This window comes from Thunnus albacares, chromosome 6, assembly GCF_914725855.1.
Source record: "Thunnus albacares chromosome 6, fThuAlb1.1, whole genome shotgun sequence".
NCBI classification, from domain to species: domain Eukaryota; kingdom Metazoa; phylum Chordata; class Actinopteri; order Scombriformes; family Scombridae; genus Thunnus; species Thunnus albacares.
This window is the reverse complement of record NC_058111.1, coordinates 34,495,200-34,520,130: the sequence shown is the minus strand read 5'-3', so window position 1 is coordinate 34,520,130 and position 24,931 is coordinate 34,495,200. Positions and strand designations below refer to the sequence as shown.

At 38.3% G+C, this 24,931-nt stretch overlaps 1 protein-coding gene across 16 annotated transcripts in view; it reads left to right on the top strand.

Annotated features, from left to right (window-relative positions):
• Positions 1-24,931, top strand: part of myo18ab (myosin XVIIIAb) — a 158,044-nt gene that overhangs the window by 115,175 nt on the left and 17,938 nt on the right. For all 16 annotated transcript variants that reach the window (XM_044353807.1, XM_044353806.1, XM_044353805.1 and 13 more), the window contains 11 exons: positions 1,765-1,892; positions 2,758-2,912; positions 3,449-3,572; positions 5,007-5,114; positions 5,407-5,499; positions 8,434-8,544; positions 12,412-12,516; positions 13,156-13,302; positions 15,191-15,304; positions 20,291-20,407; positions 22,210-22,293. In XM_044353807.1, coding sequence (XP_044209742.1) covers positions 1,765-1,892; positions 2,758-2,912; positions 3,449-3,572; positions 5,007-5,114; positions 5,407-5,499; positions 8,434-8,544; positions 12,412-12,516; positions 13,156-13,302; positions 15,191-15,304; positions 20,291-20,407; positions 22,210-22,293 — 1,286 coding nt within the window. The remainder of the gene's footprint in view (positions 1-1,764; positions 1,893-2,757; positions 2,913-3,448; positions 3,573-5,006; positions 5,115-5,406; positions 5,500-8,433; positions 8,545-12,411; positions 12,517-13,155; positions 13,303-15,190; positions 15,305-20,290; positions 20,408-22,209; positions 22,294-24,931) is intronic.

Genomic DNA, 24,931 nt, shown 5'->3' with positions numbered 1-24,931 from the left:
GGATTCAGTTCCAGGCACCCCGTAGGTAGACTGCCAGCTGTCTTTGTGTGGCATGCAGACTCTGTGAATGGAGAATTGACTTTTCTAAATGTCCTCTTGTTGCATAGGGTGGAATAGCTCTGCTTGTTTATACCGTAGCAAAGCTTTGATTCAGGTGAAATGAGACCGCAAACACAAATCTTGAATGTGTTTTTCATGTCAGACTTGGAGCACATCCAGAATGTGTAGGTTGAGCCATTTGGAGATATCTCACAAGAGTATAGGTCTTGCCAAGATTTAGTTAAAAACATTTGAAGTTACTTGTTCAGGAAAATCAGAGAATTTGAAATGATGGAAACACATTTTGAACTGGCTATATATGAAAAACAATGCAGATGAGGCTAATAAAGAGGGGCAACTTCAAAATGAAGCTGAGCAGCTACGTTACAGTTATTAAATGTCAACAGCATATAGTCTTGTCTTGTTGAGATTTGATAAAATCAGTGTGTCTTCATTTTGCCTGTGCATTATGCACATCTATACAGTAAGTAATATTGAGCCTCAAGCAAGAAGCACTTGTATGAACAGATTCACTCTTAAGTGTACAAGTGATTCCACATAAAATTTGTGGCCTTCACCAATTTTCTTGTATTTAGAATTTTCCCTTCACAAAAATTCACAAGTGGTCCAGACTATCTGGTCACGATGAGTCATGAACAGAGAGTTTGACTTTCTCCACAAGGCAGAAAATACTCATCTGACCTGAAATCATCATTCCTAATGTGAATACATTTGAAGTCTTTCAGAGTAAACAAACTAAAATAAAATATACAAGTAAGACAAACTTAATGCAACTTAATATAGAACTGTTCTCTAAATCATCATCATGGCTGCCAGTTTACTGAGGTTTTTAAGATGTGATGATTTTTATTGTCATATTTCTGTACAGCAGCTTCTACATCTCAGTAATAGTAATAAACTACAGCTCTCTGACAGTGTGACATCACCTACTGTAGGCTGTAATATTCTCTCCTCTAATATCTCTATGATGGTCACATGACGCCTCATATTAGTCATGGAGAACTTTGCTTTAGAAAGATGTTTTTTAGTGTCTAACTTCATGTCAAACATTCCCTCTTTATTTCTGTCACAGTGCAGAGCTGCTCTGATAGATTCATATTTCCTAATTGTTTCAGCTCCTCTAATATGACTGCTGACACTGATAAATGTGTCTGCTGATTTCTGACTGCACCAACCTCACTTTCTTCTTTTGACTCTTCGGGAACAATTTTTGTGAATGAACACACTAACGGAGCGGAACAGGTCCACTTATATGGCAGTTTAAAGGACGGTGATGATGCTAATGATAAGGTGTCATGAACGCACATTGTTTATGTAGTTAAAAGAGTTTGGTAAGTCTGACTTTGAACACTCAAAACAAACATCAGAAAAAGACCCAATATCTTTTTATACACTTGGGTATAAAAACAGAGACAGCAGTGGAATTCCTTTGAGGAAGGTTTTGAATCAAGGTGTATACGTCCTAAAGACCATGTTGGATATGAAATCGGATGTGTTGTTGGATATGAGATCAACTGTTATCTGGTCCAATATCTGACTTCAGGTTTAACGTTTCAATCTTTGGCCTTTGGAAATGTCGTGGAAGATGAAGATTTGGCAAACATATTTCATAACAGGCAGCAGTTGTGGTATCACCATGGTAATATTTATTCTGTGTTTTGGGGGACAGTTTCTTACTTTTTTTGAACCTGCTAAATGTGACAGGAGGAGAATGGAGGCTGAAGTATGAACGAGCCATCAGAGAGATTGAGTTCACCAAGAAGAGACTGCAGCAGGAGTTTGATGACAAGCTGGAGGTGGAGCAACAGAACAAACGACAGCTGGAGAGGAGGGTGAGTGATCACACACACACACACACACACACACACACACACACCAGACTTCCACTGACATACAGCTTGACTCCCAGTATAGAATCAAATATAATTTTCAGTACACTTGTTGTATGGTAAAACTATTAAAGGTTATGAGGTGTTGATAGTGGTTATTAGGAACATCCATAATTTAAAGAACTAAGAATATTTTTTATTTTAGGTTTAAGTTCTTGCTCAGCTGAAAGCGCTTCAGTCGTGTTTCTCAACAGTCCGTCTCATGTACATCTGACAGAACAGATAAACTGCTATTTTAATCAATGCAGCTGTCTACACAAGCCGCGTAATGACTCGTGTTTCACTCACACCATATACACGTAAATGTGACCTGAAGTCTATTTTCCTCCGTTTTATATGTGTAACTACAGTCATTGTGTATTTGGCTCTGAGCACTTCCAAAACACGGGTGACCTACACTCAACACTGCACCTGAACGCCTCCAGTGTAGACACACAGATGGAGCACTCCTTGCTGCTCTGCTAACGTGCCGCTCAGGCTACAACTCCTGTGTAGACATGGCATCAGTCCTACTGTGTGTAAGAAACATGACATTAAATAAACTAGTCAGTAGTATTTTTCTCAGCAGCAGATAGGGGTGTATGAGAATTTTTGTTAGGGTTAGGTTTGAATGAAATGACCCTTTGTGAATTTGATTCACACAGTCATTGTCCCCAGAGAATGAATTGTAATGACGCTGATCACCTCACCTTCATCCAGCGCCATCATCAAATTCAAATGTTCAATTAGTCCAGTGACAGGCTTTTCAGCATGTTAAAAAGTTTTTGTTTTCCCACCTTTAATGTTTTCTATGCATTTATTTGTGCAGATCAGCGACCTGCAGGCAGATAACGAGGAGTCCCAGCGAAACATACAGCAGCTTAAGAAGAAAACCCAAAGATTGACGTCTGAACTGCAGGACACCAAACTTCACCTAGAGGGCCAACAGAGCCGCAACCACGACCTGGAGAAGAAGCAGAGGAAGTCAGTACATGCACGCATGCACACACACACACACACACACACACACACACATACATACACACAGATAGTCATGTCTGAGCAGGTATCTTTAGGCACACGTGACTTCACACTATTGTATTACCTTCCTCTTCTGAGTGTGTCAGGTCCAGTGGTGTTGCTGTTGTGAAATAACTGTAAAGGAAAAACTATATTGTGTTCCATATTGTTTATAGCGTCAAGCTGTGCAGAGATAACAGACAAAGCTCCAGCTCATTTGTCGAGTGAGAGAGAGAAGAGACTACTAGCGAGGGACATAGACTGTAGCCCTATGTGTTGCTGAACATGCATGCCTTAGTTAAAACAGAGGAGATATACTGTGTGACCAGCTCAACACATTTGAAGTGATTTTACTTCTTTTTATGAACTTCAACAGAATCTCACACTATGAATTTTGCTCCTTTAGATATTATCACAGAATAGCAGTAGATCTACTTCATTAGAGTGTTTTGACAGTGTTAATCAGTGGTGTGTGTGTGTGTGTGTGTGTTTGCATGCAGGTTCGACAGCGAGCTGAGTGCAGCCCAGGAGGAGGTGCAGAGGGAGAGAAGTCTGAGGGAGAAACTGGCTCGAGAAAAGGACATGCTGACCGGAGAGGCCTTCAGCCTCAGACAGCAGCTGGAGGTGTGTATCTGTCTGTCCTAGTGTGTGGCACTTGACTTGGATGTGATGTCTATTTTTTCATTTGTGTAATTATACATAGGTTGGGATTTGGCAGCGATCCTCCCTGTGGTGGTTAATCATCCCTCAAGAAGTTTGTTTTCATGACTTCACTTTAAGATTTATTAAAGCAGCTGAATTCAAAGTAGTCCTTACACAAATAAGGACAATACTGTACTATAATACCATATACTACCTTATAAAGGGATTCTCTAACAGCCTTCAGTGTAAAAAATTATATATAATAAACTTCCAGAACCAGTTAGGCAGGGAAAAAACAAACATAGTCTCAACTCAACGTACCTACTAGGTTTGAACTGAATCCCACAGCCTTCATCAGCAGATGAGGTTGTCATGCAGATGGATCTGCTGTAGCTGCTATGAGCCCTACTCTACTCTACCAAGCTGCCATGTCAACAGATCTATGTCCATGAGAAAACACCATCCACTAATGAAGACCGTGTGATGCCGTTGAAAGCTTCTGCGCAGACTGCTGATGAGGGCAAAAATCCTGCAAACACTTCATGTGATCTTAAATAATAAAAAAAAAGAGCAGGCTCATGTTTCTCCTCTATGTTTCATGTAGAGTAGAAAACATGGAATTCATGGAATTGGTAATATCAACTAGACTGGACCTGCAGTAAAAGTATATTTTCACACACATCAGTGTCCTGTTAGTAGCTTTCTTAAACCTGGTTCCACTGTCTTTAGGTTACATTCATACAGCAATGTACTCAAGTCATTAACTTTATGGAAACAAGATAAATAGATAAACAATAATTGCAATCAGACATTCTGTAGAAATCATTTAGAGCTACTGTAGTAAATAGTAGCTCTATTAGAGATCAATCAGAGATCATTTAGTCTATCTATGTGTGTCAGAGATCAGGCAGGCACTATTTGCTATGTGAATTTCCACAGAAATAGACAGACTGCAGGTTCATCAACCTAAATCATTTTTGCAAATGTCATAGGAAATAGTCTCAAAACTCTTAACATACAAAAAACTGTGTGTAATTTTAGAGAAGTGTTGTAAACAGTGTCTACTCCATGTATAATAATAATACTAGTATTAAGTGACCTATTTACTGTAAATCCAAGATGTCTTTTTAGCTGCACAGGTTAGTCAAATGGATAAATCAAATACCTTGTGCTGCATTTTCTACATATTTCCTTGTAATTCAGGTTTACACTGTGCATGTCCACACACAGTGTTTGTTATTATAAACACACATCTCGTAAATCTTTTTTGGGACTGTGTGTGTACACCGTGTTGCTACCTGCTGAGCAGAGTAAATAATTGCTCAGCCTTCTCTCATCACATGTGTGCATCTGTTCCTGTTACATGTTCACACTGTAATTTCCTGACCCTCCCCTCTTCTCTGTTCGGTGCTGCAGGACAAGGACCTGGAGGTATGTGCAGTCAACCTGAAACTGGACCAGCTGGAGGCCGAGCTGCAGGACCTCAACTCCCAAGAGTCCAAGGATGAGGCATCGCTGGCCAAGGTCTGCTTTTTTCTATTTTGTGATTCCTCTTTGATTCCTATTTGTGAGGTTGTGTTGTAGCTTTGTAGAGATCTTGTGGGTTAAATTACTTCTATTAGAATTACAGCCACTGAGATCTAGTGTGTACTACAAATATGAATCCACAATAACAATTGTTTCCTGACTATTCAAATGAAAAGACCTCATGGAAATGATAACTACAACACATCTGTACTTGTTGTTTAAATTATTAAATGTATATTTTGGGAGTAAAATCTTTAGTTTTACTAAATATGTTGATGTTGTCATTCAGATGAGGAAGCAGCTTCGTGACATGGAGGCCAAGGTGAAGGACCAGGAGGAGGAGCTGGATGAGCAGGCTGGCACCATCCAGATGTTGGAACAGGTACAGATAAAAACACAATGCTGCCATAACAGAACAATATTCAAAGGAATATTAAAGCAGGTAGTGTACAGTGGGTTTATCAAAGCTTGAAAACAGCTGCTTGCTGCTGCTGAAACCAGACGGATGAGAGCTGTGAGACTGAACCAAAACAGTAAATGTGCTGCAAAACCAAAACAGTGAGCACACAGAGATTAAAACAGCTGTAGAGCTGAGTGGAACTGCTTGTTTATGATCATTCTTTGTGGGTTCATCACAACGAACAACACCTTTCATATTACACAGAGTCATTTGATTCAATGTTAACATAGAAAAGATTGATGCATGTAGCTTTAAAGAAAAAATGACAATGTTGTAATTATCTACACACCCCACTGTCAGTTTTAAACACTCTTTCCAGTCAGCACCTAGTGTTCTCTAGTTGGTAAATGCCAGTGTCTGTGTCCTGTAATGGTAATGTAAGTAAGTAAGTAACTTTATTTATATAGCACCTTTCGAGAGCACAGGCAACGCCTCACAGAAGAAATAAAGCTTAAACATACATACAGACATAAAACACAATAAAAAAACAAAAATAAATAAATAGAAAATAGAAAAATTACACAAAGGCAAGTCTGAACAAATGGGTCTTGAGCTGTTTTTTTAAAGTGTCCACAGACCTCAAGTCCAAAGGAAAAGAGTTCCAAAGTTTAGGAGCCACAACCTCAGAAGTCTCCTTTAGTTTTAAGCCTCGATCAAGGAACAACCAGCAAACCTTGAACCCTAAAGACCTGCTGATGACATAAAGCTGCAGTAGATCTCTAATGTAGGCAGGTGTCCGACTATGGTGATCTATAGGTGATCACCAGAACTTTGAATTTGATTCTGAATTTGATGGGGAGCCAGTGAAGAGCAATCAGAATCTGTGTCACATGAGACCTTTTGGAGGACCTGATCAAGAGTTTAGCAGCAGCATTTTGGACCACTTGTAAATGATCCAGGGATGTTTTGCTGAGGCAGGTGAAAATGGAGTTACAGTAGCCAAGACGGGACAATACAAAAGCATGAATCAACATTAACATGTAGATGTGTTGTGAATATTTTACTGACTGTGTTCAAGTTTGACTGAAGTATTACTGCCTTTGACAGCTACATCCATGTGACAGCCCTCTTCAGGACAAGTGTTAACTGATAATACAGGTGCTGTGCTGTAGAACCTTTTAGTCAAATAAAATGCAAAAAGAGCCAGGAGGATTGGCTCCTTAACAAATCATAGACCCTACATTAATATTATACTGATATCATATGAAAAAGATACCATAAATTCACACGGTAGGAAGAAGTTAGGCCACTATAGTTAGGGCTGTTTCAAATATGAATGACTCCTTCTATTACTGATAATAATTACAATGATACATACACAGAAACAGCTAACCCTAACCCTACACTCACCATCACCTCTGCAGGTATTATTAGTTATTATTAATCAATGCAGAGTGTCTTATGTATTGAATCTGTGTGCATTGCATTTCTGTTTGCATACAGATTAAACAAATTCGATATACTGCAATATGAGACCATGTGAGAGTATGAGAGCAAACATTAGAGCAATATTTCCCAATTTTCTCATTTTCTACATGTTTTTTTCATTAGCCAACATGTTACATGCTGCCTATAATTAGTGGGTAAAAATGCTAAATCACCAAATAGGAGTAAAAAGTTGTAGCTTTACCAATCACTAAGAATCCAGAATGGAAAAATGACACTCTGGATATCCCTCATAAGAATATATTTGAACAAACTGATAACATGGGTGTAACTGTAAATGTATGAACTAACATCAGTATTCATAAAAATATGAATAATTATCAACTACTCAAAAAAGCAAAGAAGTCATAGTTTTTACTGTCGTACCTGGACAAGGTTAGATTTGCAGATAGATATTTAACTGTTGGATAAACAATTATTTATTGTGACAAATCTCAACACTACTCAATCCAACATCCTATTTCTGTTCACTGTGCACCTGGAAAATGTATGAGCTGGACAGCATGTTGAGTTACTATGACAACAGATGAACGTAAGCTGTCGATGTCACCAATCTTTGCCGCAGCGTAACTGCATACAGTATTTAACAGAGTTTTTAATATGCTGATTTTGGTGTTAATTGCATATTTTCCAAGGTACCCCAGGGTGCCAATCATCCACTTTAGGAAGCACTTCTGCAAGGCACTGTTTACCTCCACCCACACCTCCCTCACCTGAGTTGTCAGATCAGAAAGAGGATGAGGGAGAAATTAATACATAAGAGCTCTTTTGGCTATGTAAATGCAATTTTTGCAGACTGATGCCAAAACATACAGTATTGCTCTGATAGCTACCATGTAGCATGCTTGTGCCTTTATATGTTGGACAGTTTTAGCTTTTCATCCAAAATCACATTTGATTGAATACATTGATGTATATGTCTTTAACTGCAGGATGAGTCATCAAAAATATTTTAATGTGTTACAGGATATTTTAATATATATTGTAAATGCTCAAAATAGATTTTTTTGACAGATGCATAGAGAGCATCTTTAAATGAACGGTAAGAGGATCAGGTGGTCAGTGGTTTATAGACATTTGCTTGTTCAACAAACTGTAAATCTGTCAGACAGTGACAATATATTTTGAATAAGATCCATAACGTTCATATGTTTTGAAGTCCAGCAGCAGACTGACCTGTAATGACTCCCCCAGACAGAACAGAAAAAGCAATGCTTTTCCCAGCCAAACTCCCTGTAGTTCTTCCACTATCAGTAGATGTCAGAGTTTATTAGCAGTACAGAGAACAACAGTGAGTACTCTGGACATACGCATGCCTATGAATAATATATGGAAATAAGGTTGAAAATTAGAATAAGGCTCCTGTAAGGCATAGTGAATGCAGAGTGTTTTTGTGTGTTTGCCTTTCAGGCCAAGCTGCGTCTTGAAATGGAGATGGAGCGTTTGCGTCAAACCCATTCCAAGGAGATCGAGAGCAAAGACGATGAGGTGGAAGAGATCAGACAGTCCTGCAGCAAGAAGGTAAGGAGATTCATCACACATAAACCTCACATTGTAATAAAGTTATTTAACTGTGCTGCTACTTTATCTTTTTGTTTTACAATTTAATGTCTTGGAGAAACAGGCGTAAAGAGACAGAGGTGTACTGATATGAGACAATGACAGACAGAGAGATTAAACAACGAAGGACAACAACAACACTAATGTGACAGCAGCAGAGAAAAGTGCAGCAAATGAAACGCTGCATACTGTATGAAGTCTCTTAACAGGAGCTCTCTGTTCAGCTCTACAACACATGACAAAAGTGCAGTGATAAAATCACAGCAGATATTTCATACAACTGTACTTTACTACTTCTCTCAGTTGTCTTTTTGTGACTTTTAATGGCTCACAGCAGCTCCAGTCCACTGTGTTTTTATGAGTGAAGCAGCCAGTCAAACACATATTACATAGGCCTGTTAGAGTTTCTATCTTTTAATGGCAATAATTAGTCAAAGGAGTGTAAAAGCTTAAAACACCTGGTTTCTCATAACTCAAGGAGCTATTTCAACTCACTCACTGCACTGATCTCTGACTTAAAATCATGACTTAACTAACATTTCCTCACATACAGCCTTCCTTCTTGTAGGGATTATTATTTATTCCAAATATATCGCTTATCATAGCATATCAGCATAGCGTAGCATGTCACTTTTAGCTCCAATGCTTTCCAGACATGCACAACACATCTTTAACATGTCTAGCTGTAGTTTTTGCAAATTTTGCAGCCATGACAGTCAGTGTTTACAGAGTGTAAATTGTCAGATAGTGGCCTTGCCTTTAATTACCTCAACTGTAGAGGCTTTTATTAGAGACAGACCATTATTTCTAATTCCCCTTGGTTTATAAGTTATCATATTTCATTAAAACGCCTCCCTATTTGCTAATTCCCTAATTAGCTGTTGAAGTAAATTCAACACTTGTTTCAATAAAGTCAAGATAATGTACATTTCCACAGCACTGCGAGTACAGCGTCGTGTCTTTTTGCATTCCGCTGCTCTGAATTTACCTTCTCTAACAAAAATATAGTTACATGCATTCACTGACTAATTATTTACAATGCTTCCACTTTGCTGTTGTTGTTGATTGCTGTCAAGCTACCATCAGTGAAACTCAACACTTTCTGCACAAATAATTATATTCATATTTATGGCATTCCAGCAGTAAAGTAAAAAGAAAGAAAACAAAGCAGAAGACAAGGATTGATTAGTGAATGAAAACAGTATTTCTCCTAAAAAGAGAACCTCAGAGCATCAGAGCAGTGAGTATGACATGACTCAGTTGCTATACTGATGGAATTAGTGCTGTGGTAATGTACATTAGACAGAAGTTATCATGTGAGATAGAGAACAAGTCATTCTGTAATTAACTATGTCCCTAAGTATCATTTCTCACAAAATTTGATTCAAGTAAGACTGGAATTATGCTTCTCTGGAGATACATGTAAACGTCTCTGCCAACCTTTGCACTGAAGGGTAACAGTAGGTTGCAAAGTCTCGCAGAGGAAGCAAGTCAAGTAGCATCAAGCAAGTCGATTGGGTGATACATGCTGTCAGGAGGCGGGTCTGAAATGGAGACAAAACCAAATGTTAAGTTCTACATACAAGAAAAACAGAAGCAGCCAACCTATCCAAGCAACCTCATGTATGTTTGCCTACATGCTGCCCAGAGAAGCATACACAAACTGTATTCATTAAAGATTTCTAGATAAGTCATGTAAATTATTTGACTCTTTCTTGGGTCACATTTGTTTATCCATCAGCAAAATGGATCCCATTGGTGGCTTAATTACCAAATGATATCAATATAGTAGGGAGACATGGTGGAGTAGAGGAGTGTTTTCTGGTGATGTGTGTGTGTGTGTGTGTGGGAGGCAGATTGAGTGTGTGGGTGGTTTGCGTACAGTTAGCTTTGTTACTATTATGGCTGTTAATGTTGTTTAGTATTTGTTTTGCTTTGCTGGTGCTGACTGCCCCATGACTGCCCTCCACCAGTCAAGCCCTCATTAGCCCATGCATAATTAGCTTTTTCTACAGTCACACAAGCTGGGAGCACTGACTCTACATTGTGTCTCCCAGTGACTTTTATATAGTGATGCATTATGCTGAATAAATAAATGAGGGAAACAGCCCTATAGTGTTCTCTATGTAAATCGTACATTTTATGACAGGCCTTATTAGCCTCACACAGACCCGTTCATGTTCATGCATTCTAAATACTGCCAAACACAAGCTACTGTAGACTCCACAGACTTACTATTCCAATATAATAAGACTTAACTTGACTAATCAGTAAGTGGCATCAATGGTAATTCTTTCCTTGTTGTCTGTGTCATAACTTCTATAAGATTGTGATGTCAGTCAGTCCAACATTTGGTCCACAGACAGATATTTCAACAGCAAGCCAAACAGAAAATTTCTTTTGGATAATTATGGTCCCAATAGGTTGATTGCTAAAGATTTTGTGCCCCTCTTCACCAAGACTTTCGTAACATGATATCTCCAATGAGGAAATTAGCTGTGGATATTCATTCTCCCCAAAGGATGAATTTTTAAGACCCCCTCCAAAGTTTTTAACCTTGTTAACATGTCCATGTGTCCAAACTTAGACTAGAAAGAGTGATGGAATGGCTGGCCTGGTTGCATTAGCTTTTAGCATGGCTAACAGACCAGCCCGCTAACCCCTCTTCTGCTTCCATGCACACCGCTTCCTCTCGCCTCTGAGCCATTGTAGTCTGCTACACCAGCAGGGCATTGTGTCCTCAGGAGCTGCAGTCTGCTGAGCGCCGCTCTAAGCTTTGGTGGAAGTGAGGTGGGCGAGTTGTTGATAATGTTCAGAAGTTCGGTTGGGCTGTACCTTCTTGGCCTAGTTGCACTGGTCGTCTTATCTGCACACTTACTCAAGTTAAGAGAAGAGTCCCTAACACTCTTTACACCAGAACTTGGAGCCAGATAAGCCGCTGCACTGCTGCACTCTGCAATGAATATATTTGCATATTCATATATTCTGGACTTTTAATGAGGAAGAAGGAGTAGATGTCATTTTAAGGATTTTAAAGTGGTAATTATACTTTCTTGTGGAAGAACCATATCAGACACACATTATTGTTCCAAGCAGAGTATCTTTATACATCTTAATTCATGTCTGGAGAGGATCTTCAAATATTTTGTGACTAACTTTAGCACAACCATCAGGCCAGTATTTCAGATATGAACACGAGAATGTCAAAATTGAATGGGCACTTGACAATGACATTTAGACAGCTCATTCATGCTGCCCAGAGGATTCATTATTTCCATTATCAACACAAGATAAGTCATAATCCTATGGGAATTAAATTTGCTTAAAATATTCATGCATCAAAGGAGATAAGAAACTTTTTATTTTAATGAACCTATGGACTTTCTATGAGCATTACACCCAGAACGAGTTTTAGATTTTTGACCATGTTAGCAACATAGGAATTTAAATGACAAGGTCAGCTATTAGGTCCACCCTTTGGTCCAGACTGTAATCTAACTTTGTCCAAACATTTACGGTTCCCAGAGGATTAATCCTAATGTTGTTTCTGATGTCTGGACTTTTCATTTGCCTTGCGAGCCTCTGCTAGTAAGGTTCTAAGAATAGTCCAATAATCCCTTTGTTTTTGGTTCTGTGGAACACCTGAAATAGTTAATAATGTAATCAACAGTGCAGCCACGGACACTAACATATCCCAGAATTTAAAGCCTGTACTCTATATTGATTATTGCCATACTGTTGGTCAGCAACCCTATGTGCTCTACCATATGTAGTCCTATGTGATCAGACTGAGCTGTGCATTTGCTTTTTTCCTGTGTGTGTGTCTAGCTGAAGCAAATGGAGGTCCAGCTTGAAGAGGAGTACGATGAGAAGCAGAAGGTGCTGAAAGAGAAGAGAGAGCTGGAGTCAAAGCTTCTGTCCGCTCAGGACAAGGTAACTACACTGAACACAGTGGAACAGATTTTACTTAAACAACAAATTCTCCTGAAACTGTAAACTAAGTGTATTTTCCAACAGGACTTGATCTATTTTCTACTACCACCAACTAGTCATAGCATGTAAATGTTCATTTGGTATGTGCAGGGTTCAATAGTAAGAGAATGTTTGCTCTTAGGCTAGAGCACTAGTGTTGTTGAAGTGTGTGGGAGGAGATTTGGAGCTTAAAGTGGTGGTGGTGGTGATTGAAGTGTGTTGATTATACTGACTGAATCAAATATTTGTTTGACGCACTTGCTACTGGCTGTCTAACTGCAGTTAACTAAAGTCCAGACTGAACTCCAACTCTGACATCCATGGAACAGATGAGGAACATGGCCTCCTATAATAAGCATCCTCTGATCACAGCCTACAGTTTATTAACTTATAGATCACGTCTTAAATGAATGTTTTCTGATTGATACTATCAAAGATCTGCTTACATCATTAAATGTATGATACAGTAAAAGGATAAAATGTATTTTCAGTTATGGTTGGTAAAGTGATCTGATTTAACTCATAGTAATGGTAAACTGGATTCATTCCATCTCTGGTGTATCAGTTGAGTGACATGTCCCCTTTGTACCTGTCTCCTAGGTGAGAGGTGGTGACATTGAGACTGAGAAGCGTCTGAGGAAGGACCTGAAGAGAACCAAGGCTCTGCTGGCCGACGCCCAGATCATGTTAGACCACATAAAGAACAACGCACCCAGCAAGAGGGAGATCGCCCAGCTCAAGAACCAGGTAAGCACCTCATTTATACACAGTTTCTACAACAGTTACACAGACAAGCTTCAGTTTATAGTCTGATACAGATTCAGTGGGACAGCTTTAGAGTTGTGTAAAGAGTTTTCTCCCTGGTTCCAGTCTTTGTGTTGAGCCAGGCTAAACTTATCCCAAACCATTCTCTGCACTGGACGCTGATGAAATGAAAAATTAAAAAGAAGGGAAAGTAAAAAAGTTAGACTGTTGCTTCAACCCCAGCCTGTGTGTCTTTGAGTTTGGACTTCAGTACAGTAGGAAGTCTGTAGTGTTTCAAATTCTCCCACTTACCTTCACTCGACTGTATTCCTCCTTCCTCCTCCTGAGATGGCTGGTCCATGGTTATTCTGAGGAGACTGCTGATTCTGATGCCTCTGTAGCATTTTAAACATAATTAATATTGGATGAACTTCAGTCACAGAGGTGAAATCTAATATTTGTTGCTGCCACATTAGTTTGTCTGAAGGTAAAGTCAAGGTTGATGCTTTTATTGGACAGTTTAATGTTGTACAACAGCGCTGCCTCTTTGGACTTCCGTCTCCTCATGTATACATATCTCACTATATTCCAATAAGAATGAATAAATATAAATATACATGTCAAATTAAAACAGTGTTAGTGAGGTGTATGATATTACATTTTGTTGTATTATAAATATACATCACAATGAGGAAGAAGTATTTGAGAACACTGTTGTCCCAGTAATGCACATTGAGCGTTCTGCGTCCTCCTGGTCTTGGGAGTTTGAACTCCTGAGTTCACCTTGCCTCAAAACAGTTCAACAGTTACAGTTTACATACTTTGTATTGATACACAACACAAAAACTATTTATAATATTGGCAAGGGTAGACATTCTGAAACATGTATGAATCTGGAGTTCAGCCACTGAGTAATTCAATTACTATGTATCAATGTCAAATCAAGTCCTAAGCAGCAACCAGTTGAAAATTAGGTGAAAGAAGACAGATCTAATTCCTCATTAAGCCCATGATGGAACACTGTGCCCAGGATAAATATTCACTTTTCCTCCATGTGTAAGAAGCAGCACACTTTAAGTCTTCCCATTTAGCATTTGTAAGCAGTATATAAAGAGTTAATACATGATTACTGAGCATTAATAAATACTTGAAAAGTCTTTATATTTTCTAACAACTACATTATAGTCACTTATAAAACATTTATATACTGCTTTTAAAATGTGTTAAATAGAGGGACTTGAGATAAAGTGTGAAATGATTTTTGTGTTACATACATTATGTTATTATTTGAGAGAATCACATGTTCACAGTTTTATATTATGATGTAATTATCCGTCACTTCCTGCCTTTGCTGTATTTCTACAGACACGTCAGCATAAAGTTCTTGATGTTGCCTGAGGAACAGCCTCAAGCTTGAAATGTTTTGCAATCCAGAGTAGCTGTCAATCCCAACATTTTCGGTGTTCTTCATGCCATTCAGAGCCTCTGTTTGTGCACATTCTTAGCATATAAAATGTTCTCACTTTTCTGCACCCATTTGGAAAGCCTTTTTCCACGTTATCCAAGATTATTTATTATCCGATACTCAGAGAGCCTGTTTCTTTGCAGAAAGTAGTTCCAGTGATAACTGGTGACCAAGAGGTCTGTAGATTAACCAGAATTACAGGGACTCTGTCTCTGGAAATAAACATTGCAGTTGATTTACCCTGAAAATGCAGAGAACTGCTGTTGAAATGAACCCAAATGAATGCACATATTATATACACTACCAGCATAAAAAAAAAGTTAAATGAAGTAAAAATAAAGTGGAAATTGTGTTAGGTCACTGTTTGATGGAATTGGTGAACTGATATTCACCTGATATTTTCCTCCATCTCTGCTTTTATTCCAGCTGGAGGAGTCTGAGTTCACGTGTGCGGCTGCAGTTAAAGCTCGTAAGTCCATGGAGGTGGAGATCGAAGACCTGCACGTTCAGATGGAAGACATCTCCAAAACAAAACAGGCGGTCAGTACAGCTCTCTGGATCCTTTTCTCAGCCTTTTAAAATAAGATTTTCTAACAAGTTTCCAGGAGTAACACGACATCAGGTGGCGGCTTTTATTAAAGTTTACTGCATGTCTTTCTTAAATATGAGAAAAAAAAAGTAAAGCTGTCACAACATTTGGACACGATCGTCACTGGTGATCACGTAGGTTGTGTTTTTCAGGCTTTTATAACGCTGCACCATCTGTGGTGGTAGCAGGACAGCAGTAGATATGTCACATCATTGCCTTTAGCCAGAGATAAGAGGTTAGAGGACACACCTGTTCACACAGCTATTCCTTCATCTTTCTCTTACTCCCTCTCTTCTTCTGTGCTTCTTTTGCCATATTTTCCATTTCTCTGTGATAGGGAAGATCTTGTTTATTTTGAGCTCTCTTTACTTCTTTCTTTACATCTTTACTTTTCTCTTGCTTTTTTTTTTTTCTTTTTCACTCCCACATTTCCTCTGCTTTTCATTTACCCTCAGTTTTTTTCTCTCTGTATCTGTGAGGTCTAATCTCTTTCATCTCCATCTTCTTGAGCTCTTCCTCTCCTGCCTGTTAAAGTGTAAGTATTGATAGTCGAAACTGATTTCAACATGTTGCTGAACCTGAATTTAAAACAAGACACAGCCCCCCTTGAAATGTTTAACTGCTCATGTTGTCATCAGAAAGGTGAATATTATGTCCACAGTAAAGTGAAGGGTAAAGAGAATAGAGCTGACACAGCTGCACAAGCGGTCACAAGCAGAGAAGACTGATGGATGGAGTTTTGCTGTCTGGATGATTTTTGCTTTATTTGTTAGTCATTTTTTTTTCTCTGCCCTGCTAAACAGAAAAGGGCAGAAGTGATGATACAATTATTGTAACTGCACCTGTTTTCCAAGGTTATCCCTGCCTCTAAAATGAACTGGAGATGAATGAACAGTTCTTATTGTTCCTAGTGTCAGTGAACTGACATTAAAGTCTGGAGTGTGCCACCAGAATTAATTATAGATTATTTTCAGTGTTAAATTATCATTAGAATAAATTAATATATTTCTAAAGCAATTATGTATTTATTAACTACTTATTTATTAAATGTAGTCATTAAATCTGTATTGAATGCATGAGTGATGCATTAAAACCCTAACAAGTATGTGAAAATAATAATAACAGAGTAACTTAACACCAGACTGAACAGCAGTGTTTCACCAGCCTCGCTGCTTTAAATCTCATCACAGTCGGGTGTGGTGCACTGCACATGTAACCACACCCACCAGTGATGTCACAATATGCTGACCCACCCTGGAGTACACATCTATATTACTGCAGCACGGGGAGAAGCTCAACCACTGTAGGTCAACAATGACAAGATAATAATAGATTGATACATTTTCAAAACAAAATTGGACTTAATTGCATAAGACGCGTAGTAAGATGAGATATTAATGAGATATTATTGTCTTTATGTTTTAAGATGATGGACAGGTTTTTAAACAAAAGCTGATGGTGCGAGTGTTTGTCCTCAGATTTTGTGTCAGCTGTAGCCAGTAAATATTAGTTTGTGTGGAGGCTGATGGAGCTGGTGAGCTGAAAGTTTACAGATAAACTGTGATGAGGTTCATGATGTTAGTAGCTGAGATGGCTGGTAGAGAGACACAGCTCATTACTTTTTAATTAGCTTTACCTCAGTCTCATCACCACCGGCTTTGTACATACTGCCGCTTCTCTTTACTCCAGTACGTAACACCATACAACACCAGCATGAAACTAGGCTTCACTGTTCTCTCAGTATAAGAGGTAAGAGTTGCTCCTCAACAATTTTTAAGTGAGTACTGTTCACATTAGTGGCTCACTTCAGTCCCATTACAACTATGCAAATAATCCGCCCTCAATTTCATAAAATAGTGCATCATGGGTGACTTCATCCCAGCTTTATTTAGCTTTTGTATCATGTCGTCGGAAGAAAAAACTGACTTTGAAAAACAACTGCAGTAAAAATGTTTTCATAAAATACATGACCCATTTAGAAGATGGTGGAAAAAGGAATTGTGCAGAGATCAGATGAATGTGTCACCAGCTGTTTGTTTTGAAATGGTGTCTTTGAGGATGACCTCTGCAGCACACATCCAGCCTGCTGGGAAAGTAAAAAGGCTGCAAGAACTGATGACAGAAATGGCTATTGCATAAATGGAGGCCTTGTTGATGCAGCCCAGGCCGCATCATACACTGCAATTCAACAAAGATAAAATCATGCAAATAACATTTTCTTTCAGATGGTCCACCGTTTTTTCGCCATTCCCTGCCGTAATTGCAGTGTTCTGAGAAAATAGGCTGGCATGTTTTCGACAGCTTTATTTTTCCACAGAGAGCCACAGCAATCGGAGAGAAAAAAAAAGTAAAAAAAAAACAAAAAAACAAAGAGCCAAGCCACCTAATTGGGTTGAGATTGCACTGACAGCCTATTGTTAAATGTGTTAAATGACAGTTTGATGCTGGCAACTGGCACATTTTTTTCAAGTGTCCGTCACAACAGTTTCCCCCACGCTGCAGTGCTGGAGCTGCTTTCAAAGCTTTTATCAGCACTCAGTGAGGCCAACGGTGGATTTAAAAAAGGAAAGTGATATGTAAATGAATTTGCCCCAGATTCCTCATGGATATTTTTAGTTCCTCAAGTACACCTTGGTGCGTCTCAACAGTGGGTGGTATTAATAAAAATAAATAAGGAATAAATAAATCTGAACCTTTATAATCCAAACACAGATTTTGAAGCTCTTTTGATTCAGTGAGTTGGGTTCACTCTGTTTGGACTGTTTCTTAATAAAGTGGATACCAAAGTGTCAGCTCTGCCTGTCCCTGACTTCTCTCATCTACTCGCTATGTGCAAATGGATTCATTAGCCTTTTCACATAGTCACATTATTCATCATTTATTAATCCATAGCTCCGCACCACCAACCTCTCCATCTCTTTTGTATATTATCCTAGTCATTACAGAAATAGGATTATTTCATCACAGTCCCTCCCCTCAGCTAAAGGTACTGTATGAGGCAGTTGCTGCTAGCTTTTAGCCTCTAATTGGATATCTTGGTTATGACTGGGACCTTTAATAACCCCTGTTGGGCCCTGTGATCAGAGGGGGGCTGTGTAGGAGCTAATAAGGGCTCTCATCGGAGGAAACTCTGTTATGCACTCAGTGGCATACCTACAAAGCCAAAGCAGGGCTCCAGACTGTGACCATTAAGTTGCATTTTACTAACTAAATGTATAAATAGCCACACAAGTGCACCTGTTAGAAATACTAACTACCCCTCTTTTTATTCAATGAAATATTATTGTGATGATAAGTGTTATGAACAAATGCACAAACTATTAAATAGAGCATTAATAATTACCGCCCACTAGTTACTAAATCATTCATTTGAGAGCACAAGTTAGTAAATTGTGTGCATGAAGTCTTTTTCTTTCCCCATGAAACCTGTCACACTAAATCTCTACAGTTTTTAGCTTTAGTTGTATTAGTTTGTCATGCCAAACATCTGGCCCATCCCACATGGGATTACAAGACACAATTCATGTTTTGAATACATACACAATAGCGTGAGAACAAAGAAAAGAAAAACCACACTAAACCAAGAATCTGAACATTGGAAACATTATAGCTGCTAAACATCAGCATGTCAACATGTGTGTCATTTTTAGCGTGTTAGCATTCTGATGTTAGCATTTAGCTCAAAGGTAAAGCTGTGCACTCTTAGTCTTGTTTCAAAACTGTTTGTGATCCTATAAAAAAAGACAGAATGTTACTTTCTAGAAGGAATGGTCCAGGAAGGTTTGATTGACTGAATTTATTTTGGATTAAAAAATGTTTTGCTCAGCAAAAAATGTCATAGCCTTATAAATCTGGCATAAGAAAAAATCAACCCAAGAGGTCTTATCCTTGTTGTGGTCTTTTACAAACATACAAACATAGAGTATATCAACATAAAAAATAACACAGGAAAAGGTGATGAATACATTAATACAGAGCAAAACAAAAGAAGGGGCTGGTTACATGCTCTCCCATAAAAACAACTACAGACTACATTCTATAGCGATTATGGCAATGTATACCTGCCACAATGACAACAAGTGTTTCTCATTATAGGGAAATATAAAATGTTTTTTCTCTGTTATACTGTCTGTATCACAAAACTTTCTCCTTACTACACAAAACCAACATGTTTCATTAAAACAAAACATATTTTTCATTACATTGCCATACTTGCCTGTTTGGTTAAAGCAATGCTCATACTGTGGCAAACTGCTTTTGAGTTATACTTTGCACTGTACAGTATGTCATCCAATCCCTACTTTAAATAAAGAATCCTTCTTTGATTTTTACCCAATTTTCCTAAAGCTGGTATATATGAATATGCATATATTGATGGAGTTTTAAAATGACCCTCAATTCATTTTAGCATGGATTTGAGAATAACTTTATTTACCAAACTTGATACTTATATTTGATATTGATCTTTCTTTCTACATGCAGCACTGCTGCTCCCTACTGAAATCAACATACACAACAATATATTTATGTTATATTGTATACATGTTACTGATCAGTGAGTTAGCTAATATATACAGACATGTACTATATCAGCTTTCATTTTAAACTCTTCATGCCTGAGTTTAATCTGAGCTATACATTTTCTGACTAGCAGTCCTTCTTTTGGATCGTGGTTTGCTGTGGTAAATGACATTTGTCTTAGAGTAAATTTCTGCTTCAAAAATCATAATTTTGCCGCAATACAAAAGCATTTGGCTTGTAGCTTAAAATGTTTTGAAAAATTGCCCATGTGTGCAGCACAGATGTAAATGTGGAATTGAGGGTTTCTCCTGGTGTGAACCAGCTGCTGTCTTATGGCTGATTTTATCTGACAAAGTGACAGCACAGCTGGGCTGATATATTTACAAGACTGTTTGTTTTGTTTCACTCTGTTTCAGCTGGAGGAGCAGCTGAGTCGTCTGCAGAGAGAGAAGAATGACCTGCAGTCCAGGATGGAAGAAGACCAGGAGGACCTGAATGAGCTGATGAAGAAACACAAAGCTGCTGTGGCCCAGGTCTGTCCCTGCTCCCTTCTCTCTGTCACACAATTATGATTTACACTGTTAAATTATAATAAATCCATACATTGAAATTATTATTAATGAATTATTTATGTTTTGATTTCATTGTATCTATTAGTAAACCTATAGTGGTAATAGTAAAAGATGATAACATTTTTCCAATTATTTTACTTTTTCTTTTGAAATTGAATTTTAATACTTGAACACATCTGTCAGCTGTGTTAGTGTCTAGATATACAAAGGTTTGGACACATCTACTCATTCAATGGTTTTTCTTTATTTCTACAATTTTCTACATTGTAGATTAATACTGAAGACATCTAAACTATAAAATAACACATGGAATGATATGGTAAGCAAAAAAGTGTGAACAAAGCAAAATATTTTTTAAATTTGTGGTTAAAGTAAGCACCTTATGCTTTGCTGTTGTAATGAGTATTGTTCTACAATGTAGAAAATAGTGAAAATAAAGACAAACCCTTTAATGAATAGGTGTGTCCAAACTTTTGACCAGTACTGTGCATACTGCATATCTGCAGGTTATCTAGATATCATAGAACCGTAGCTAGTTGTAATGTTTACACTGACTGCGTAACAACCCATGTTTCACTTGCACAATATAAAGCTTCTTTTTTTTTTTTTTTTTTTTTTTTTTTTTACTGACCAGCTCAGTGACAGTGTCTTCAGTCCCCTGAGTCTCAACCGTCTCTGATGGTGCACACAGAGGTTCAGAGCTAGACACGTTTGAACCACTAGCCTAGCTGAAACAGATTCAGTAGAGGAAGTGAGAGTGACAGAATAGGGGATGTTAATGAGTGGTAGGGAGGATGCAGAAAAGCTGCTGAAACACAAAAAACCGTAGTGAATATCAGGATGAGTCAAGTTAAGGACTTCCCATACTTAACCGGTGTAGTATTGGTCAGTTCTACAATAAATACTGTATACCATCAATTAATCTTAATCATTCATCATATAAGAGATGGATGACATTGCCTGGCTCATATATGATTTTTAATAAAAAGCAAAAATGTGTCCAATAGCAGCAAGCCTTAAACATTATTATATACACATATACAAACACACGTATTGTCAAGCCCACAGGCATGTTGCACATATCATGTCATGTTTACCACCATATTGTGTCAAAAGTTCATTTGTAAAAGTTAAAGTCCAGGTGTCAAGCTTTACATTGAATTATTTTAACATGATGCGTCCCTGCAAATTGAGCCGTTTCTGAAAAACGGTGGTATTTGGCGAGCTCCGAGTGGCCCCCATTAGAATTAATGTGTATGTGCAGATGAGCAGCAAGTGGAAATGAAAGTGGAGTAAAAGAGCTTCCGTTCTATCGCTGATGGAATGATGAGTGATCTGCCTCCACCGGCTCCAAATGAATCCGTCCTTCCTGTCTAAATTGAAGCAGCTGAATTCCCAGTGGGGCTCGCTGTAGCAGAGTGCTTCATCTACTGTGAAAAAAAGCTCTCGTCTCAAATATTTCACACAGGTCACATTGAAATGAGATTTATTGATATGCTTTCACCACTGTGGTGTCATCATGTTTTAGTAGATATGCTTATTTTTTTCTCCTTTGGCATTTGATGGATTTTTTTAGGATTTTAGCTGTATGTATAGCCTGCATTCTGTATAATTGATGCTGAACTAAAGAGGTAAAGACATTGCCAAATCTTGGAAATAAAGAAAAAATATTAACTATCTACATATTGCTGCTCAGCACAGTGCAGTTTCTCTTCTAACACACTCACTGACTTTGCTTCCTTCTAATGATTTTGTGGTTTCAGTCGGCCCAGAACCTGGCTCAAATCAGTGACCTCCAAGCCCAGCTGGAGGAGGCCCTCAAGGAGAAGCAGGAGGTGCAAGAGAAGGTAGATGCCGGTTTTCTGCTTTTAGCATAATTCTGACAGTGACAAGGACAGCCAGTTAAAATTTGCAGTCTATATTAAAGGGAAATAGGCAGAGAGAGCTATGACTGAGTAGAGCTCAATCCTGTGTCTGCTATAAAAACTGTATGTCAGACCAGGAGGAAACTAGTCCTTAAGTCATTTCACAAATGATCCTGAAATAATCAGCAGCTTATTAGACAACAACCTATATTTAATTTAAAATGTTTTAAAACGTGTTGGTGATCTCCCACCTTAGCTAGGTTCCCAACCAAACTGACCACCAAAACCCCATTTTATACTGTAAAAGAAGGATATTTGACTCTGAAAATTTAAATTTTTTGACTGAGTGGAGTGATTTATTTAAAAAATAAGTCCTCACTAAAATGTGTAGCCATTAATGTCAGTTCTCTGCCCTCCTCAAGGATGAGTTCCTGAAACTACATCTGGGGACTATTGAAGAGGTGATACTAAAGCAACCAGAGGTTGCTGGTCAAGTTATCAATCATGATTGGTCAAGCAAATGTGTTGTCATCACACAACAAGGATGATTTCAACAAAAACAATACCGCTAAACACCATTTTAAAAATCAAGATGTCCAGGACCTCATTGGTATTAGAAATAAAAAATTGTAGCAGTACATTTCTCAGCTTCTAGAAGAAATGAAGACACAACACACAGCCAACTAGTGCAGGAAAGAAATTAAAAAGGTGAAATAAGGTTATTGAAAAATAAATGACAACAATGTGTACAGTGGCACAAACTGAACAACTATGAAGTGGTTTGATGTGTTGGATGTCACCAGCTGGCTTGTACTGGCCCCAGCAATGACTTGGATTATGTGAAAGGAAATCAATACCAATATCAGTGTGACTTCTTCTGTTGTTGTCTGTCCCACAATGGCTGACTTCAGTTAGCCAGCACATATAATTGGTCCTGTGTTTGCCTTTTTAATGGTGTATATCCAAAATCAAAAGTCAAATCTGAGTTTGTAAAATACAGTGGAAACGCAAGGAATAACGTAGTACTAAAATTTCAAAAGATTCTTAAACCTGAAGGTTATGGGAAGGCTCAGGTTACGAGTTAGAAAGAGCTGCTGTGCATAGCTCTCTGCTGCAACTTAAACCATAGAAACCACAGTGAGGCAAATGATACAGGATCTGATTTTGCTGAATGATACACATCTTCACCTGCAGGGAACACACAGATTAATGAAGAGAAACTAAATTGGAGCATCAGCTTCAAAGTCTTATCATCCAGTCTGTGACAATAAACAATTTTTATGAAACTAGTTAACAAAACATACTATATTAATCGTGTTATATTGCTCACCATTTTGTCTACTTAAAAAAAAAACAGTTTTCTGTGCTAAAATACTACCAAGGATGATCAACTATAATTTCTTTAGATATATTAACTCATTGCTAAACAGCTAGAGGGTTTGTTTACTCAAGTCACAAAAACATAGTATTTTCTTACTGTCTAGCAATGCAGACTGTTTTAGTTTTATGTGCCCAGATTTTGAAGTATTTGTTGTCTCAAACCTGGACAAATGAAACCCAAACTATATGCATGGCTAGATCCTGCAAGAGTGAAGTGAGAAAATATGTTTTTTGCAATTTCGGTGAACTGACCCTTTGAGCAAAGTGCTGTCAAGAGAATTCCAGCTGATTGATGTCACCTTACTGTGTAAAGAGCTTGGATGACAGATTGTAATTGTGTGACCCTATAATTCTTTCAGCCCTCTCCCTTGACACTGTGAAGCTTCTAGAGTCTCCTTCACTGCAGTGTCCAGTGGAGAATGTCATTTACAAACTTGTGTAGCTGTGCAGCAATGCCTCAGCCCGTTTTCTTTGCCTTTTGCATTGGTCTCTTGACAAATACAACCCTTGATGTAATTGATGTGTCATTCAAGCAGGATTGGCGATGGCAATATGTGACACAGATGGCCAACTCAGACAAGCAATAATGCTGAACATGCTAGTGCTGTCATCTTGATAGTGACTGCTGCTACATGGATCCTTTTCTCTATCAAACAATGCTGTACCTGACAAATCAAACCCAGCCAAGAAAGGGGGGGGGGGGGCACTTTCCCCCTCTCCACCAGCACAAGATATATGTGTCTTCGTATGACATGAGTCCTGAATTCTCCCAGGTGTCAGGTGTTTGAGGGCAATTATCCCCACTGACAGCAAGGAATGAGAGGAGGACGAGAGGAGTGAAATGAGAGGCTAAACTATAAAGAGCTTTGAAAAAAAAGCAATATAAATGCAGTCCATTTACTATCCATATTTGACAAAATAAGCTAAGCTTCTGAAAGCATCAGTGTTTGATGTTGTCTAAAAGGAATAGTTTAACATTTTGGGAAATATGCTTTCGTTCAGAGGGTGAGATGAGCAGAGTTATACTATTTTCATGTCTGTGTGTTAAGCACAGAGCTGAAGTCAGGAGGTGGTTAGCCTAACTTTGCATAAAGACTGGAAGCAGGTGGAAACAGCTAGCCTTGCTAATGTTTAAAGTTCATGAGGATCACCACCCATATAGAGTTGGGTATTGTCTGCATAAAAATGAAAATTCATACTGTGCTTACGAATGATGACCCCTAGTGGTAACATGTAAAGA